Source organism: Nerophis ophidion, linkage group LG16 (genome assembly GCF_033978795.1).
Source record: "Nerophis ophidion isolate RoL-2023_Sa linkage group LG16, RoL_Noph_v1.0, whole genome shotgun sequence".
Classification (NCBI taxonomy): Eukaryota; Metazoa; Chordata; class Actinopteri; order Syngnathiformes; family Syngnathidae; genus Nerophis; species Nerophis ophidion.
The window spans coordinates 6139615-6159843 of record NC_084626.1 but is presented as its reverse complement, the minus strand read 5'-3'; the positions used below and the strand labels follow the sequence as shown (position 1 = coordinate 6159843).

The 20229-nt window shown below is 38.0% G+C and overlaps 1 protein-coding gene and 1 long non-coding RNA gene across 2 annotated transcripts in view; one reads left to right on the top strand and one right to left on the bottom strand.

The window, feature by feature from the left end:
• Positions 1-882: 882 nt before the first annotated feature.
• Positions 883-20229, bottom strand: part of ccdc3b (coiled-coil domain containing 3b) — a 50600-nt gene continuing 31253 nt past the window's right edge. Inside the window, exon 3 of the mRNA XM_061922643.1 lies at positions 883-12979. Within this exon, the coding sequence (XP_061778627.1) occupies positions 12686-12979 (294 nt within the window). The 3' untranslated portion in view covers positions 883-12685. The remainder of the gene's footprint in view (positions 12980-20229) is intronic.
• Positions 18754-19399, top strand: LOC133535630 (uncharacterized). Its single transcript, XR_009802265.1, has 3 exons — positions 18754-18891; positions 18994-19052; positions 19252-19399. It is a non-coding gene; the product is annotated as an uncharacterized LOC133535630 (long non-coding RNA).

The window sequence follows — 20229 nt, the reverse complement described above, 5'->3', positions numbered from 1 at the left end:
TTGACCATTGAAATGTGGTCATTTCCCAACCAATATTCTACACTACAAATACAACGTTGAAACAACATGGTCTTTAACAACGTTTAATTAATGTTGGGTTGTGGCGTTAATTTGACCGTTAAAAATTGTTTATTTCTCTACGAAGGTCCTACAACACCAATACCACATTGAAACAACATGCTTTTTGACGGCATTAAATCAATGACCGGTTGTGACGTTGATTTGACCATTGAAATGTGATCATTTCCCAACCAATATTCTACAAGACAAATACAACGTCAAAACAACATGCTTTTTGATGACGTTTACTCAATGTTGGGTTCTGACCTTGATTTGACCATTGAAATTTGGTAATTTCCCAACCAATATTCTACAACACAAATACAACGTCAAAACAACATGCTTTTTGACGACGTTTAATCAATGTTGGGTTCCGTCATTTATTTGACCATTGAAATTTGGTCATTTCCCAACCAATATTCTACAACACAAATACCACATCGAAACAACATGCTTTTTGACAACGTTAAATCAATGTCAGGTTGTGACGTTTATTTGACCATTGAAATTTGGTCATTTTACAACCAATATTCTACAACACAAATATAACGTCAAAATAACATGCTTTTTGATGACGTTTAATCAATGTTGGGTTCTGTCGTTGATTTGACCATTGAAATTTGGTCATTTCCCAACCAATATTCTACACTACAAATACAACATTGAAACAACATGCTCTTTAACAACGTTTAATTAACGTTGGGTTGTGGCGTTAATTTGACCGTTAAAATTGTTTATTTCTCTACAAAGGTCCTACAACACCAATACCACATTGAAACAACATGCTTTTTGACGACATTAAATCAATGACAGGTTGTGACGTTGATTTGACCATTGAAATTTGATAATTTCCCAACCAATATTCTACAAGACAAATAACAACATCAAAACAACATGCTTTTTGACGACGTTTACTCAATGTTGGGTTCTGACGTTGATTTGACCATTGAAATTTGGTAATTTCCCAACCAATATTCTACAACACAAATACCACATTGAAACAACATGCTTTTTGACAAAGTTAAATCAATGTCAGGTTGTGACGTTAATTTGACCATTGAAATTTGGTCTTTTTACAACCAATATTCTACAAGACAAATACAACGTCAAAACAACATGCTTTTTGACGACGTTTACTCAATGTTGGGTTCTGACGTTTATTTGACAATTGAAATTTGGTCATTTTACAACCAATATTTTACAACACAAATACAACGTCGAAACAACATGCTCTTTAACAACGTTTAATTAATGTTGGGTTGTGGCGTTATTTGACCGTTAAAAATTGGTTCTTTCTCTACGAATATTCTACAACACAAATACCACATTGAAACAACATGCTTTTTGACGACATTAAATCAATGACAGGTTGTGACGTTGACTTGACCATTGAAATTTGGTCATTTCCCAACCAATATTCTACAACACAAATACAACGTCAAAACAACATGCTTTTTGACGACGTTTAATCAATGTTGGGTTCTGTCGTTGATTTGACCATTGAAATTTGGTCATTTCCCAACCAATATTCTACACTACAAATACAACGTTGAAATAACATGCTCTTTAACAACGTTTAATTAATGTTGGGTTGTGGCGTTAATTTGACCGTTAAAAATTGTTTATTTCTCTACGAAGGTCCTACAACACCAATGCCACATTGAAACAACATGCTTTTTGACGACATTAAATCAATGTCAGGTTGTGACGTTGATTTGACCATTGAAATTTGATCATTTCCCAACCAATATTCTACAAGACGAATAACAACGTCAAAACAACATGCTATTTGACGACGTTTACTCAATGTTGGGTTCTGACGTTGATTTGACCATTGAAATGTGGTCATTTCCCAACCAATATTCTACACTACAAAAACAACGTTGAAACAACATGGTCTTTAACAACGTTTAATTAATGTTGGGTTGTGGCGTTAATTTGACCGTTAAAAATTGTTTATTTCTCTACGAAGGTCCTACAACACCAATACCACATTGAAACAACATGCTTTTTGACGACAATGAATCAATGACAGGTTGTGACGTTGATTTGACCATTGAAATTTGATCATTTCCCAACCAATATTCTACAAGACAAATACAACGTCAAAACAACATGCTTTTTGACGACGTTTACTCAATATTGGGTTCTGACGTTGATTAGACCATTGAAATTTGGTAATTTCCCAACCAATATTCTACAACAAAAATACAACGTCAAAACAACATGCTTTTTGACGACGTTTAATCAATGTTGGGTTCTGTCTTTTATTTGACCATTGAAATTTGGTCATTTCCCAACCAATATTCTACAACACAAATACCACATTGAAACAACATGCTTTTTGACAACGTTAAATCAATGTCAGGCTGTGACGTTAATTTGACCATTGAAATTTGGTCATTTCACAACCAATATTCTACAACACAAATATAACGTCAAAATACCATGCATTTTGATGACGTTTAATCAACGTTGGCTTCTGTCGTTGATTTGACCATTGAAATTTGGTCATTTCCCAATCAATATTCTACACTACAAATACAACGTTGAAACAATATGCTCTTTAACAACGTTTAATTAATGTTGGGTTGTGGCGTTGATTTGACCGTTAAAAATTGTTTATTTCTCTACAAAGGTCCTACAACACCAATACCACATTGAAACAACATGCTTTTTGACGACATTAAATCAATCACAGGTTGTGACGTTGATTTGACCATTGAAATTTGATCATTTCCCAACCAATATTCTACAAGACAAATAACAACGTCAAAACAACATGCTTTTTGACGACGTTTACTCAATGTTGGGTTCTGACGTTGATTTGACCATTGAAATTTGGTAATTTCCCAACCAATATTCTACATTACAAATACAACATTGAAACAACATGCTCTTTAACAACGTTTGATTAACGTTGGGTTGTGGCGTTAATTTGACCGTTAAAAATTGTTTATTTCTCTACAAAGGTCCTACAACACCAATACCACATTGAAACAACATGCTTTTTGACGACATTAAATCAATGACAGGTTGTGACGTTGATTTGACCATTGAAATTTGATCATTTCCCAACCAATATTCTACAAGACAAATACAACGTCAAAACAACATGCTTTTTGACGACGTTTACTCAATGTTGGGTTCTGACGTTGATTTGACCATTGAAATTTGGTAATTTCCCAACCAATATTCTACAACACAAATACCACATTGAAACAACATGCTTTTTGACAACGTTAAATCAATGTCAGGTTGTGACATTAATTTGACCATTGAAATTTGGTCTTTTTACAACCAATATTCTACAACTCAAATATAACGTCAAAATAACATGCTTTTTGATGACGTTTAATCAATGTTGGGTTCTGTCGTTGATTTGACCATTGAAATTTGGTCATTTCCCAACCAATATTCTACACTACAAATACAACATTGAAACAACATGCTCTTTAGCAACGTTTAATTAATGTTGGGTTGTGGCGTTAATTTGACCGTTAAAAATTGTTTATTTCTCTACAAAGGTCCTACAACACCAGTACCACATTGAAACAACATGCTTTTTGACGACATTAAATCAATGTCAGGTTGTGACGTTGATTTGACCATTGAAATTTGATCATTTCCCAACCAATATTCTACAAGACAAATAACAACATCAAACAACATGCTTTTTGACGACGTTTACTCAATGTTGGGTTCTGACGTTGATTTGACCATTGAAATTTGGTCATTTCCCAACCAATATTCTACACTACAAATACAACATTGAAACAACATGCTCTTTAACAACGTTTAATTAACGTTGGGTTGTGGCGTTAATTTGACCGTTAAACATTGTTTATTTCCCTACAAAGGTCCTACAGCACCAATACCACATTGAAACAACATGCTTTTTGACGACATTAAATCAATGACAGGTTGTGACGTTGATTTGACCATTGAAATTTGATCATTTCCCAACCAATATTCTACAAGACAAATACAACGTCAAAACAACATGCTTTTTGACGACGTTTACTCAATGTTGGGTTCTGACGTTGATTTGACCATTGAAATTTGGTAATTTCCCAACCAATATTCTACAACACAAATACCACAGTGAAACAACATGCTTTTTGACAACGTTAAATCAATGTCAGGATGTGACGTTAATTTGACCATTGAAATTTGGTCTTTTTACAACCAATATTCTACAACACAAATATAACGTCAAAATGACATGCTTTTTGATGACGTTTAATCAATGTTGGGTTCTGTCGTTGATTTGACCATTGAAATTTGGTCATTTCCCAACCAATATTCTACACTACAAATACAACATTGAAACAACATGCTCTTTAACAACGTTTGATTAATGTTGGGTTGTGGCGTTAATTTGACCGTTAAAAATTGGTTCTTTCTCTGCGAAGGTCCTACAACACCAATACCACATTGAAACAACATGCTTTTTGACGACATTAAATCAATGACAGGTTGTGACGTTGACTTGACCATTGAAATTTGGTCATTTCCCAAACAATATTCTACAAGACAAATACAACGTCAAAACAACATGCTTTTTGACGACGTTTAATAAATGTTGGGTTCTGACGTTGATTTAACCTTTGAAGCTGGTCATTTTACAACCAATGTTCTACAACACAAATACAACATTGAAACAACATGCTCTTTAACAATGTTTAAGTAATGTTGGGTTGTGGCGTTGATTTGACCGTTATAAATTGGTTATTTCTCTACGAAGATTCTACAACACAAATACCACATTGAAACAACATGCTTTTTGACAACATTAAATCAATGACAGGTAGTGACGTTGATTTGACCATTGAAATTTGGTCATTTCCCAAACAATATTCTACAACAAAAATACAACGTCAAAACAACATGCTTTTTGACGACGTTTACTCAATATTGGGTTCTGACGTTTATTTGACCATTGAAATTTGGTCATTTTACAACCAATATTCTACAACACAAATACAACGTTGAAACAACATGCTCTTTAACAACGTTTAATTAACGTTGGGTTGTGGCGTTAATTTGACCGTTAAAAAGTGTTTATTTCTCTACAAAGGTCCTACAACACCAATACCACATTGAAACAACATGCTTTTTGACGACATTAAATCAATGACAGGTTGTGACGTTGATTTGACCATTGAAATTTGATCATTTCCCAACCAATTTTCTACAACACAAATACAACGTCAAAACAACATGCTTTTTGACGACGTTTACTCAATGTTGGGTACTGACGTTGATTTGACCATTGAAATTTGGTAATTTCCCAACCAATGTTCTACAACACAAATACCACATTGAAACAACATGCTTTTTGACAACGTTAAATCAATGTCAGGTTGTGACGTTAATTTTACCATTGAAATTTGGTCTTTTTACAACCAATATTCTACAACACAAATATAACGTCAAAATAACATCCTTTTTGATGATGTTTAATCAATGTTGGGTTCTGTCGTTGATTTGACCATTGAAATTTGGTCATTTCCCAACCAATATTGTACACTACAAATACAACGTCGAAACAACATGCTCTTTAACAACGTTTAATTAATGTTGGGTTGTGGCGTTAATTTGACCGTTAAAAATTGTTTATTTCTCTACAAAGGTCCTACAACACCAGTACCACATTGAAACAACATGCTTTTTGACGACATTAAATCAACGACAGGTTGTGACGTTGATTTGACCATTGAAATTTGATCATTTCCCAACCAATATTCTACAAGACAAATACAACGTCAAAACAACATGCTTTTTGACGACGTTTACTCAATATTGGGTTCTGACGTTGATTTGACCATTGAAATTTGGTAATTTCCCAACCAATATTCTACAACAAAAATACAACGTCAAAACAACATGCTTTTTGACGACGTTTAATCAATGTTGGGTTCTGTCTTTTATTTGACCATTGAAATTTGGTCATTTCCCAACCAATATTCTACAACACAAATACCACATTGAAACAACATGCTTTTTGACAACGTTAAATCAATGTCAGGTTGTGACGTTAATTTGACCATTGAAATTTGGTCATTTTACAACCAATATTCTACAACACAAATATAACGTCAAAATACCATGCATTTTGATGACGTTTAATCAACGTTGGCTTCTGTCGTTGATTTGACCATTGAAATTTGGTCATTTCCCAATCAATATTCTACACTACAAATACAACGTTGAAACAATATGCTCTTTAACAACGTTTAATTAATGTTGGGTTGTGGCGTTGATTTGACCGTTAAAAATTGTTTATTTCTCTACAAAGGTCCTACAACACCAATACCACATTGAAACAACATGCTTTTTGACGACATTAAATCAATCACAGGTTGTGACGTTGATTTGACCATTGAAATTTGATCATTTCCCAACCAATATTCTACAAGACAAATAACAACGTCAAAACAACATGCTTTTTGACGACGTTTACTCAATGTTGGGTTCTGACGTTGATTTGACCATTGAAATTTGGTAATTTCCCAACCAATATTCTACATTACAAATACAACATTGAAACAACATGCTCTTTAACAACGTTTGATTAACGTTGGGTTGTGGCGTTAATTTGACCGTTAAAAATTGTTTATTTCTCTACAAAGGTCCTACAACACCAATACCACATTGAAACAACATGCTTTTTGACGACATTAAATCAATGACAGGTTGTGACGTTGATTTGACCATTGAAATTTGATCATTTCCCAACCAATTTTCTACAAGACAAATACAACGTCAAAACAACATGCTTTTTGACGACGTTTACTCAATGTTGGGTTCTGACGTTGATTTGACCATTGAAATTTGGTAATTTCCCAACCAATATTCTACAACACAAATACCACATTGAAACAACATGCTTTTTGACAACGTTAAATCAATGTCAGGTTGTGACGTTAATTTGACCATTGAAATTTGGTCTTTTTACAACCAATATTCTACAACTCAAATATAACGTCAAAATAACATGCTTTTTGATGACGTTTAATCAATGTTGGGTTCTGTCGTTGATTTGACCATTGAAATTTGGTCATTTCCCAACCAATATTCTACACTACAAATACAACATTGAAACAACATGCTCTTTAGCAACGTTTAATTAATGTTGGGTTGTGGCGTTAATTTGACCGTTAAAAATTGTTTATTTCTCTACAAAGGTCCTACAACACCAATACCACATTGAAACAACATGCTTTTTGACGACATTAAATCAATGTCAGGTTGTGACGTTGATTTGACCATTGAAATTTGATCATTTCCCAACCAATATTCTACAAGACAAATAACAACGTCAAACAACATGCTTTTTGACGACGTTTACTCAATGTTGGGTTCTGACGTTGATTTGACCATTGAAATTTGGTAATTTCCCAACCAATATTCTACATTACAAATACAACATTGAAAGAACATGCTCTTTAACAACGTTCGATTAACGTTGGGTTGTGGCGTTAATTTGACCGTTAAAAATTGTTTATTTCTCTACAAAGGTCCTACAACACCAATACCACATTGAAACAACATGCTTTTTGACGACATTAAATCAATGACAGGTTGTGACGTTGATTTGACCATTGAAATTTGATCATTTCCCAACCAATATTCTACAAGACGAATACAACGTCAAAACAACATGCTTTTTGACGACGTTTACTCAATGTTGGGTTCTGACGTTGATTTGACCATTGAAATTTGGTAATTTCCCAACCAATATTCTACAACACAAATACCACATTGAAACAACATGCTTTTTGACAACGTTAAATCAATGTCAGGTTGTGACGTTAATTTTACCATTGAAATTTGGTCTTTTTACAACCAATATTCTACAACACAAATATAACGTCAAAATAACATCCTTTTTGATGATGTTTAATCAATGTTGGGTTCTGTCGTTGATTTGACCATTGAAATTGGGTCATTTCCCAACCAATATTGTACACTACAAATACAACGTCGAAACAACATGCTCTTTAGCAACGTTTAATTAATGTTGGGTTGTGGCGTTAATTTGACCGTTAAAAATTGTTTATTTCTCTACGAAGGTCCTACAACACCAATACCACATTGAAACAACATGCTTTTTGACGACATTAAATCAATGTCAGGTTGTGACGTTGATTTGACCATTGAAATTTGATCATTTCCCAACCAATATTCTACAAGACAAATAACAACGTCAAAACAACATGCTTTTTGACGACGTTTACTCAATGTTGGGTTCTGACGTTGATTTGACCATTGAAATTTGGTCATTTCCCAACCAATATTCTACACTACAAATACAACATTGAAACAACATGCTCTTTAACAACGTTTAATTAACGTTGGGTTGTGGCGTTAATTTGACCGTTAAACATTGTTTATTTCCCTACAAAGGTCCTACAGCACCAATACCACATTGAAACAACATGCTTTTTGACGACATTAAATCAATGACAGGTTGTGACGTTGATTTGACCATTGAAATTTGATCATTTCCCAACCAATATTCTACAAGACAAATACAACGTCAAAACAACATGCTTTTTGACGACGTTTACTCAATGTTGGGTTCTGACGTTGATTTGACCATTGAAATTTGGTAATTTCCCAACCAATATTCTACAACACAAATACCACAGTGAAACAACATGCTTTTTGACAACGTTAAATCAATGTCAGGATGTGACGTTAATTTGACCATTGAAATTTGGTCTTTTTACAACCAATATTCTACAACACAAATATAACGTCAAAATAACATGCTTTTTGATGACGTTTAATCAATGTTGGGTTCTGTCGTTGATTTGACCATTGAAATTTGGTCATTTCCCAACCAATATTCTACACTACAAATACAACATTGAAACAACATGCTCTTTAACAACGTTTGATTAATGTTGGGTTGTGGCGTTAATTTGACCGTTAAAAATTGGTTCTTTCTCTACGAAGGTCCTACAACACAAATACCACATTGAAACAACATGCTTTTTGACAACATTAAATCAATGACAGGTAGTGACGTTGATTTGACCATTGAAATTTGGTCATTTCCCAAACAAAATTCTACAACAAAAATACAACGTCAAAACAACATGCTTTTTGACGACGTTTACTCAATATTGGGTTCTGACGTTTATTTGACCATTGAAATTTGGTCATTTTACAACCAATATTCTACAACACAAATACAACGTTGAAACAACATGCTCTTTAACAACGTTTAATTAACGTTGGGTTGTGGCGTTAATTTGACCGTTAAAAAGTGTTTATTTCTCTACAAAGGTCCTACAACACCAATACCACATTGAAACAACATGCTTTTTGACGACATTAAATCAATGACAGGTTGTGACGTTGATTTGACCATTGAAATTTGATCATTTCCCAACCAATTTTCTACAACACAAATACAACGTCAAAACAACATGCTTTTTGACGACGTTTACTCAATGTTGGGTACTGACGTTGATTTGACCATTGAAATTTGGTAATTTCCCAACCAATATTCTACAACACAAATACCACATTGAAACAACATGCTTTTTGACAACGTTAAATCAATGTCAGGTTGTGACGTTAATTTTACCATTGAAATTTGGTCTTTTTACAACCAATATTCTACAACACAAATATAACGTCAAAATAACATCCTTTTTGATGATGTTTAATCAATGTTGGGTTCTGTCGTTGATTTGACCATTGAAATTTGGTCATTTCCCAACCAATATTGTACACTACAAATACAACGTCGAAACAACATGCTCTTTAACAACGTTTAATTAATGTTGGGTTGTGGCGTTAATTTGACCGTTAAAAATTGTTTATTTCTCTACAAAGGTCCTACAACACCAGTACCACATTGAAACAACATGCTTTTTGACGACATTAAATCAACGACAGGTTGTGACGTTGATTTGACCATTGAAATTTGATCATTTCCCAACCAATATTCTACAAGACAAATACAACGTCAAAACAACATGCATTTTGACGACGTTTACTCAATGTTGGGTTCTGACGTTGATTTGACCATTGAAATTTGGTAATTTCCCAACCAATATTCTACAACACAAATACAACGTCAAAACAACATGCTTCTTGACGACGTTTAATCAATGTTGGGTTCTGACGTTGATTTAACCTTTGAAACTGGTAATTTCCCAACCAATGTTCTACAGCACAAATACAACGTTGAAACAACATGCTCTTTAACAACGTTTAATTAATGTTGGGTTGTGACGTTGATTTGACCATTGAAAATTGCTTATTTCTCAACCAATATTCTACAACACAAATACAATGTTGAAACAACATGCTTTTTGACGACGTTAAATCAACGTGGGGTTTTCAGACGTTGATTTGACCATTGAAAACTGCTTATTTCCCAACCAATATTCTACAACACAAATACAACGTTGAAACAACATGCTCTTTAACAACGTTTAATTAATGTTGGGTTGTGACGTTGATTTGACCATTGAAAATTGCTTATTTCTCAACCAATATTCTACAACACAAATACAATGTTGACACAACATGCTTTTTGACGACGTTAAATCAACGTAGGGTTTTCAGACGTTGATTTCACCATTGAAATATGGTCATTTCCCAACAGAAAATGACTCAATTTACAAATACAACTATTTTGAAACGTTGTTAGTATGTACTGCATAATCAACGTTGTATCATGTCTTGTGTCTGCCGAGGTGTTTATGATTTTTGAAGAATATTTCTGATTTCTCTCCACAATGTCCTCTCTTGTGTCAGAGGTCACAGTTTTACAGAGCCCTTGGTTTGAATTCATCTGGAAGCAATATGTTTAATTAAAATATACTGTACATGCAATGTTAAAATAAGAGAAGCCCTATTAAGTTCCGTATTTTTCGAACCATAAGGCGCATTGGATTATAAGGCACATTGTCGAAAAGTAGGTCTATTCAGGTCTATTTTCATACATAAGGCGCATTTAAGGAGTCATATTATAATCTGATTTGTCGACATTTAAAAGACTTCCTTGTGGTCATAATTTTCCTGAAGGAACTCTCCTGAAGGAATCAATAAAGTACTATCTATCTATCTATCTATCTATCTACATCTGTGTTTTTCAACCTTTTCTGGGCCAAGGCACATTTTTTGCGTTGAAAAAATCCGAAGGCACACCACTCGCAGAAATCATTAAAAAACAAAACTCAGTTGACAGTAAAAAGTCGTTGTCGCAATTGTTGGATATGACTTTAAACCATAACCAAGCTTGCATCAATATAGCTCTTGTCTCAAAGTAGGTGTACTGTCACCACCTGTCACATCACACCCTGACTTATTTGGAGTTTTTTTGCTTTTTTCCTATGTGTAGTCTTTTACTTTTTGTCTTGCCCTCCTATTTTGGTGGCTTTTTCTCTTTTTTTGGTATTTTCCTCTAGCAGTTTCATGTCTTCCTTTGAGCGATATTTCCCGCATCTACTTTGTCTTAGCAATCAAGAATAGTTTAGTTGTTTTTATCTTTCTTTGTGGGCACATTGTTGATTGTCACGTCATGTTCGGATGTACTTTTGCTCCACAGTAAGTTTTTGCTGTCGTCCAGCATTCTGTTTTTGTTTACTTTATGGCCAGTTCAGTTTTAGTTTCGTTCTGCATAGCCATCCCTGAGCTTCAATGGCTTTTTTTAGGGGCACTCACTTTTTGTCTATTTTTGGTTTAAGCACTAGATACCTTTTTACCTGCATGATGCCTCCCGCTGTTTCCGACATCTACAAAGCAATTAGCTACCTGCTGCTACCTACCTATATGGAAGAGTATTACACGGTTACTCTGCCGAGCTCTTGACAGAACCGACACTCAACAACAACACGTAATTTGCAGACTTTAAATACTGGTTTGTAAAAAATATTTTCAACCCAAACAGGTGAAATTAGATAATCTCCCACTGCACACCAGACTGTATCTCACGGCACCCTAGTGTGTCGCGGCACAGTGGTTTAAAAACACTTGGTCTACATAACATGTAATGATGGTCCTTTGGTTCAAATTTTGCATAGCTTATGTTTTACAGACCATCTTTAAGTCTCCTAATAGGTGCCATTTTGGGGTCCTTATACACACACCATAATAATACCGCTGAAGCACAGTACGTTGGACTATGGTAGACGTAATGGTGCGACAATACTTCAATCGGGGCGACTTCGTAGCTTACCAAAGTCGTATTAAAACATTTTGACAGTTTTTTTTTTCTAATGTTCTATATTCTCAGTGAAAAACCAATGCTTTGGCGTTGCTTGCTTACATGTTCTTGCTGGCGTCATTTATTGAACCTGTGTCAGTCACCCGGCAGTCCACACGTATCTCTTATGTGTGACTGCCGTCTACTGGTCACACTTATCATTACACAATGCACCGAATGAAATAGCTTCCAGGCCGGTAAGCACAACCAGAATGAATACCTACATTAGGCGCACCGGGTTAAAAGGCGCACTGTCCATTTTTGGAGAAAATGAAAGGATTTTAAGTGCACCTTATAGTTCGAAAAATACGGTACTGCAGAATGATCCTTATGGAATCATCATAATAAGATGCGAATATAAGACCCATGTTAAGCCTGCTGATAGTTCTCCTACTTCTTTGACTTCCTTGCCAGCGCCCTCTTCAGGGCAGGATCCTTCTGGTCCCGGGTGGTGTCCTGGTGAGGGTGGGTCCGGGTTGTCTTTGACTCATAAAGCTGCTTGAGGCTGAGCGTTTGCTGCTCCTTGGCAGTGCCGCGCTGGGCCTGGCGCAGGAGACGCTTCATGGTCCTCACCTTCTCCTTCAGGTGGCCGTTGGCCTTCTCCAAGTAGCGCACGTTCTGAGAGAGCGTCCTCACCTTCTCCTCCTCCTCGAACAGGGCCTTCTGCACCGCCGAGCACAACAGCTGTGGGGAGAGAAGTGAATGGAGTCAAGGTACGGTTAACATGACGCTTGTCAGTTGAGTTGATGTGCCACAAAATGCTAGTTATGAACATTGTGCAACATAGAGACCTCGCAGTACTGAGTGATTTTTGCGTGCATATTTTGGGCTTCTAACTATTCAATCTGATTTTGATTCCTGGTGTGACTCAATTCTTGATTCAAACCAATTCTCACTATGTATTTGTGGGGGCGGGAAGTGTGGCCTGCAGACCTGCAACGAAACGGGTTGTGCCAGGACCGGCTACGAGATCAGTGACAGGTGCAGACGACCCACCTGGGCCATCTACGCCTGTCGGTCTGTTAAAAGGCAGCAGCCGGGGGAGGATTGTGGAGTTGGTGGTGGAGCGGGAGCAATAGCGAGACAGACGACAAACCATTCGTGTGCTCAATGGAGAGAAAATACAACTGCTGAAAAGCACCCCAAAAGACTCTTGGCATGTCGGTAATCGGTGGTCCGAAGAAGTGCAAGACTTCCACAGTATTATAATGTGAATGTCCAAGCATTCTACACCAAAATAGCTTCTATTTATTATTATTCCGCCCCAAAAGGGTGGCGCGCTCCACAGCCTACAGTTTTTATCCAATCAGAACAGATCAAGTTGGTGAACAAGACCCCGAGACACTTGGACTCCTCCGATAGAGCCAGAACTTCACTCCGAACCCGGGGGTCGGATTTGAAAGTCCTCATACCATCTTCAAACCCACAAAACACATGTGGACGGACAACATTGATAATAGATAATAATAACATATATGTTGCAAAAACTGTCAATGAAATGTACTTGCAAATGAAAACCCAGCTTCAGCACTTTAGTCATCATTTTTGCGCTCAAGAAACTTTTCAATGACTTTGTTTGATATTGTCATTACTGCCGCAAGTGGTGGAGAAGTGTATTACAAGTGAGTACAACTGCGGTCCATATAACCAAAGCTGAGAGACAAATGTTTTTGGTGGCCCTCTAGGGGGCGCTCTCGACCCAACAATGGCCCAATGGTTTAAGAAACACCGCAGTAGATCATATAAGCAATAATCTGTTGTTTTGTAATAAAAGTTTTGCATTCGACTAGAAATGTCCGATAATACTGGCCTGCCGATACTATCGGCCGTTAAATGCTTTAAAATGTAATATCGGAAATGATCGGTGTCGGTTTCAAAAAGGAAAATCAATGACTTTTTAAAACGCCGCTTTACGGAGCGGTACACGGACGTAGGGTGAAGTAGAGAGCGGTTGCGTCTCCCACTCATCAGCCCCTTCCCTCTCCCCTACACAACACAGGAGTTGCAGCACGACTGCAGCATGACAGGTTTACTGGCGATGCTTGATGACCTCATCAAACCGGCGCGAGCGGAGCATAACAACAACAAAAGTGTGTTGTTGCCGGTGCTGTAGCCATGGCAAACAAGCGAGCTCGCTCGGTGACTGACAAACGACACCATGTCAATCATTTGAAAGTGTCTCTGACGGATAAAAAATTGGCAATTTGCAATGACTGCAAAAAGTTGGTTATGCGAGGAGGAACCAAGACTTCTTGCTTTAATACGAGCAATTTGATCTCTCACCTCTTCAAGAATTATAAGGAGATACACGATGAATACAAGCGGAAGATGGATGAAAAGCAAACACTGGAAAAAAGTAGTACCACACAGTTGTCGCTTAAAAACTCAGCCGAGAAAAAACAAAAATATAACAAAAACCACCCCAAGGCGAAATCCCACGTTGTGGTCGAGGACAACGCACGCAGTATGTCAAAAGCCACAGCGGAGTTTGGTGTGGATAGTCTGCCCTGCATGGCACACACTTTGCAGCTTGCAGTGAACAGAGGTGCCCTGTCTCAACGCAACATTTCAGAAGCTCTGGCTGACTGCTAGGCCAGTTCAAGCACTCACCACCAGCTTGCAGCGCATTTTTGGTACTCATACTGTTGCGATCCACTGCTCGGATCGTTCCATTTTGTAGTTTTGATTCTTTTCTGTATCACGTTTTGTAGTTTGACCTCCTTATTTCCCGTTTAGTCTGTCACCATGGTAGCTCTTTAGTTCACCTGCCCCTTGCTGTCTACGCACACCTGTTTCGAGTAATCACCTCCCTTATTTAAGCTCGGCCCTTTTCATTCTTCATTCTGGGTTCCTTATTTGCCTTTGTGCAGCAAGTGATTACTGCTCTATATGAATAGTCTCGCTAGCTTACACGCTACTCCCTTGTTTTATTCTAGCTCTCATGCTAATGGTTTGTTTTCCCTTTTTCGTGCCTTCGTGTCAAGTCTAGTTTTTCTGTTTGTTATTCCTAGCCTCCATGCTAGCGCCATTTGTTTACCTTTTTCTGTTAGCACCAATGTTTTTGTTTTAACCTGTTTTGAGTTTAATAGATCTTTATTTCTTACCTTTTGCTGTGTTCTTGCCGACGCATCCTTGGAGGAATGAACCCAGCATCGCTATGCCAACCAGACGTTACAGTATTAGCATGAGAGCTATAATAAACAAAACGCAGCACGAGAGCTAGCGTGTATGGAAGGACAGTCTTCGTCAGATGCATGAAAGCAAACTGGGATCCCAGATAGAGCAATGAACACGGGCAAGCTTAAATAAGGGAGGTGATTACACGAAACAGGTGTGCGTATACAGCAAGGGGGAGGTGAACTAAAGAGCTACCATGGTGACAGCCTAAACATGAAATAAGGAGGTCGAACTACAAAATGTGATACAGAAAAGAATCAAAACTACAAAATGGAACGATCCGAGCAGCGGATCGCAACACATACAAATAGGTCAGAGCAGGGCAGATTGAGCCCAGTTTATAATTTCCTGTTATACAGTATACCAGGCAGACTTGCACTAAAGGAGGAGTATGTCATTGTGTGCTTTATTACTCTAGTATACTCTGGACTGAAGCTGTCTGCCTTCATTGTTTTGGTAGCTGTTGTTTTGAGGCATGTTAAAAAAAAGAATGCACTTTGTGACTTCAATAATAAATATGGCAGTGCCATGTTGGCATTTTTCTCCATAACTTGAGTTGATTTATTTTGGAAAACCTTGTTAAATTGTTTAATGCATCCAGCGGGGCATCGTAACAGAATTAGGCATAATAATGTGTTAATTCCACGACTGTATATATTGGTATCGGTTGATATCGGAATCAGTAATTAAAAGTTGGACGATATCTGCAAAAAAGCCATAATCGGAAATCTCTACATTTGACTTTAGCTGATGCAAATGGCACTGGTGCTGTGGGTTGGGTATTTCAATAAAGTTGATCAAATAAAGAAAATACTTCCCCCAGCTGGCTTCTTCATTCTAGAAACCCATCACAGACCAGCCAATAGACAGATGCCAAGATACAACCAGTGAAGTTGGCACGTCGTGTAAATGGAAAACAAAACCAGAATACAATGATTCGCAAATCCTTTTTCAACCTACATTCATTGAATAGACTGCATATTTAATGTCCGAACAGAGAAACTTTTTTTTTTTTGCAAATAATCATTGACTTGGAATCCAACGGCGGCAACACATTGCAAAAAAAGTTGGCACGGGGGCATTTTTACAATTGTGCTACATGTCTTTTCCTTTTAACGACACTCAGTAAACATTTGGGAACCGAGGAGACCAATTTTTTAAGCTTTTCAGGTAGAATTCTTTCCCATTATTACTTGATGTACAGCTTAAGTTGTTCAACAGTCCGGGGTCTTCGTTGTGGTATTTTAGGCTTCATATTGCGCCACACATTTTCAATGGGAGACAGGTCTGGACTACAGGCAAGCCAGTCTAGTCCCGCACTCTTTTACTATGAAGCCACGCTGTTGTAACACGTGGCTTGGCATTGTCTTGCTGAAATAAGCAGGGGCGTCCATGATAACGTTGCTTGGATGGCTACATATGTTGCTCCAAAACCTGTATGTACCTTTCAGCATTATTGGTGCCTTCACAGATGTGTAAGTTACCCATGCCTTGGGCACTAATGCACCCCCATACCATCACAGAAGCTGGCTTTTGAACTTTGTGCCTATAACAATCCAGATGATTCATATCCTCTTTGGTCTAGAGGACACGACGTCCACAGTTTCCAAAAACAATTTGAAATGTGGATTCGTCAGACCACAGAACACTTTTCCACTTTGCATCAGTCCATCTTAGATGAGCTCGGGCCCAGCGAATCCAGCTGCATTTCTGGGTGTTGTTGATAAATGGCTTTCGCTTTGCACAATAGAGTTTTAACTTGCACTTACAGATGTAGCAACAAACTGTAGTTTCTGACAGTGGTTTTCTGAAGTGTTCCTGAGCCCATGCGGTGATATCCTTTAAACACTGATGTCGCCTTTTTGATGCAGTAGCGCTTAAGGGATCGAAGGTCCGTAATATCATCGCTTACGTGCAGTGATTTCACCAGATTCTCTGAAACTTTTGACGATATTACAGACCGTAAATGGTGAAATCCCTAAATTCCTTCCAATAGCTCGTTGTTAAATATTGTTCTTAAACTGTTGGACAATTTGCCCACGCCTTTGTTCCTTGTTTGTGAATGACTGAGCATTTCATGGAAGCCGCTTTTGTACCCAACCCCGGCACCCACCTGTTCCAAATTAACCTGTTCACATGTGGGATGTTCCAAATAATTGTTTGATGAGCATTCTTCAAGTCTTTTTTGCCACATGTGCCAGTTTTTGTGAAACATGTTGTTGTTCGAAATGAGCTAATACTTGCAAAGAACAACACATTTTTCCAGTTCTAACGTTAAGTATCTTGTCTTTGCAGTCTATTCAATTGAATATAGATTAAAAAAGGATTTACAAACCATTGTAGTCTGTTTTTATTTACGATTTACACAACGTGCCAACTTCACTGGTTTTGGGTTTTGTAGATTTGAATACCAATAAGTAAGAAAATTGCTTGCTTATTATCTGATTTCATTTATTGTCTTTGGGACACTTAATTCATGTTGCATGTCATCGTCACAGTTCTTGGATCGGATCAATATGTACACAGCTTAAAGTCTTTTTTACGTGGGAAGATGCATGTTAGAAGTTACTTTGAGGGGAAACACATGTCTCCGACTAAAGTGACAAACTTAACCGCGAGCACAATGACTGAAGCCGTAATCTCTGCAACACGAGAGCAGCAATTGGTTTAACCCAATGGTTCCCAAACTTTTGCAGGCTGGCGCCCCCTTGGCTCCCCAGTGAATTCCTAGCGCCCCCCCCCCCTCCCCCCCCGACATACACAAATGTGTATTTCACAAATAAAACCCAATTTAGTAAACCAATTTATTTTTTAGCAGTTTTAACTGTTTCAGCAACATAGAATGGTAAATAAACATTCCACCAGTAACCTTCATTGTCTCACACTTAATATTAATGGGATGGATGTGCTTGGTGCAGGGACATAAGCTTCTCAACATCAGGCTGGAACTCACTAAGAAGAAGTCGTAGATCCCCGCGGTCAGTAATTTTCAGTCGGTTTCTTTGCTTGGAAAGAAGCAAGGCGACTGCACTGAAGCCCCGTTCTATTAAATATGATGTTGGCGTGTGGTAACCGGACCCTGATGCGTCGTCCACTGACTCGTCCTGCTGCACGTGTTGTGTACAAATCGTCAAACAAACGTTCGAACTTCTGACTTCGACTTCGGACTGCCACCCCCCTACCGCCCCCTTCCTCCTCACCGCCCCCCCAGATCTTTCCACCGCCCCCAGGGGGGCGGTACCGCCCACTTTGGGAACCACTGGTTTAACCCGTGTGTGTTTGGTGTATACCACAGTTTGATCTCGAGGTGAGGCCATGCATTGTTGTCATTTTGACCTGATGCATGAACTAAGTTTTTATGTTTTGGGGTGGAGGAGCTTAATCTCGAGAAACTACCACAGAGCTCTAAATATCACTCGGTAATTACAATCACAGAACAGCCAGATGCCAAATTTGGTGTTATTAACGGAAATCCCAACTGTGTTTATAATTCTCTTATTCCTGTGGTTTTGCTTTCACAGGAAGTCAGCAAGTGATTGAAAACAGACAGAAGACCAAAATGAGAGGGACCGGGCCAAAGGTTTGTGCATATTTCTGGGAAAGAAGCAGTGGTAAGAGAGTGGAAACCATAAATACATGCAAAAAAAAAAATGCTAAATACACGGATCCAAAATTAGGATGGTGAGCCAGCAACTTTGGTTAAAACATACAGTCTTGTCATTTGGCATAAATTAGCTTTTGGATTTCATCCTACAGCTGACCCATTCCGATCTTTGCAGACTGGAAGATTACCAGAAAGGATCCTCTCCGATATATCAGATAACATGCTGTCTGTCTGCCAAATGAAGGCTGGAAACAAATATATTGTGTAAAGGGAGCTCCCAAAGATCCACAAAGGTCATTTCAGCATCACTATTTTCCATTAAAAATCCCCAAGGAATTGATGGCCTTCATTGTTTCTCACAGACTCTTCATCAAACTGATATTTACGTTTATGGAGTTGAGCCCATGAAAACATTTCCAAATCTTTTCTGCCAGTGCCAAACCATTTTTGTCTGTGTTGCTATGGACTTTTGTGTTGAGGTTCTGGTACCCCTTAGACCTGTGAGAAGGGGCCTTGCTTCAGTGGTCAGTAGGTTTCCGCTCTAAAAATCTGCATGCCACATGACCGATATGGATTGGACAACTTCAGGCCAAGTTGCGGCATTAATGAAAGTGAGCACCAGAGTCATCCCTAAACGGAGGGCCGAGTTTAGGGAAAGAAGACGACACTCCAATAACGCCGTTTCCTGCAGGTCTAAAAATCTAGGTTTCCGCTCTAAAAATCAGCATGCCGCATGACTGACATGGATAGGACAACTTCAGGCCGGAGTTACGCAAAACCAAGTTGCGGCATTAATGAAAGTGAGCACCAGAGTCATCCCTAAACGGAGGGCCGAGTTTAGGGACAGAAGACAACAATCCAAGAAGACCGTTTCCTGCACCCTGTCGGCACTCAGGTACCATAGGCTGTCTTCCACAAATTTACAGTGGTAAGGTTTGCAGGACAATATGGCCGACAGACAATCTGGAACAGACTGCGCACAGAACGATATCCAGACACATGATTGATTGAGAAGTCTATTGATATCTTAAAATAATTGAATCCATGTAATGCTTTAAAAAGGCAAATGGATGGCACAAAAATGCCAAAAGGTTTGTTTCCGTTATGGTCCAATAAATATATGGCTACCAGGAGCCCTGCTATGACTGCCCTT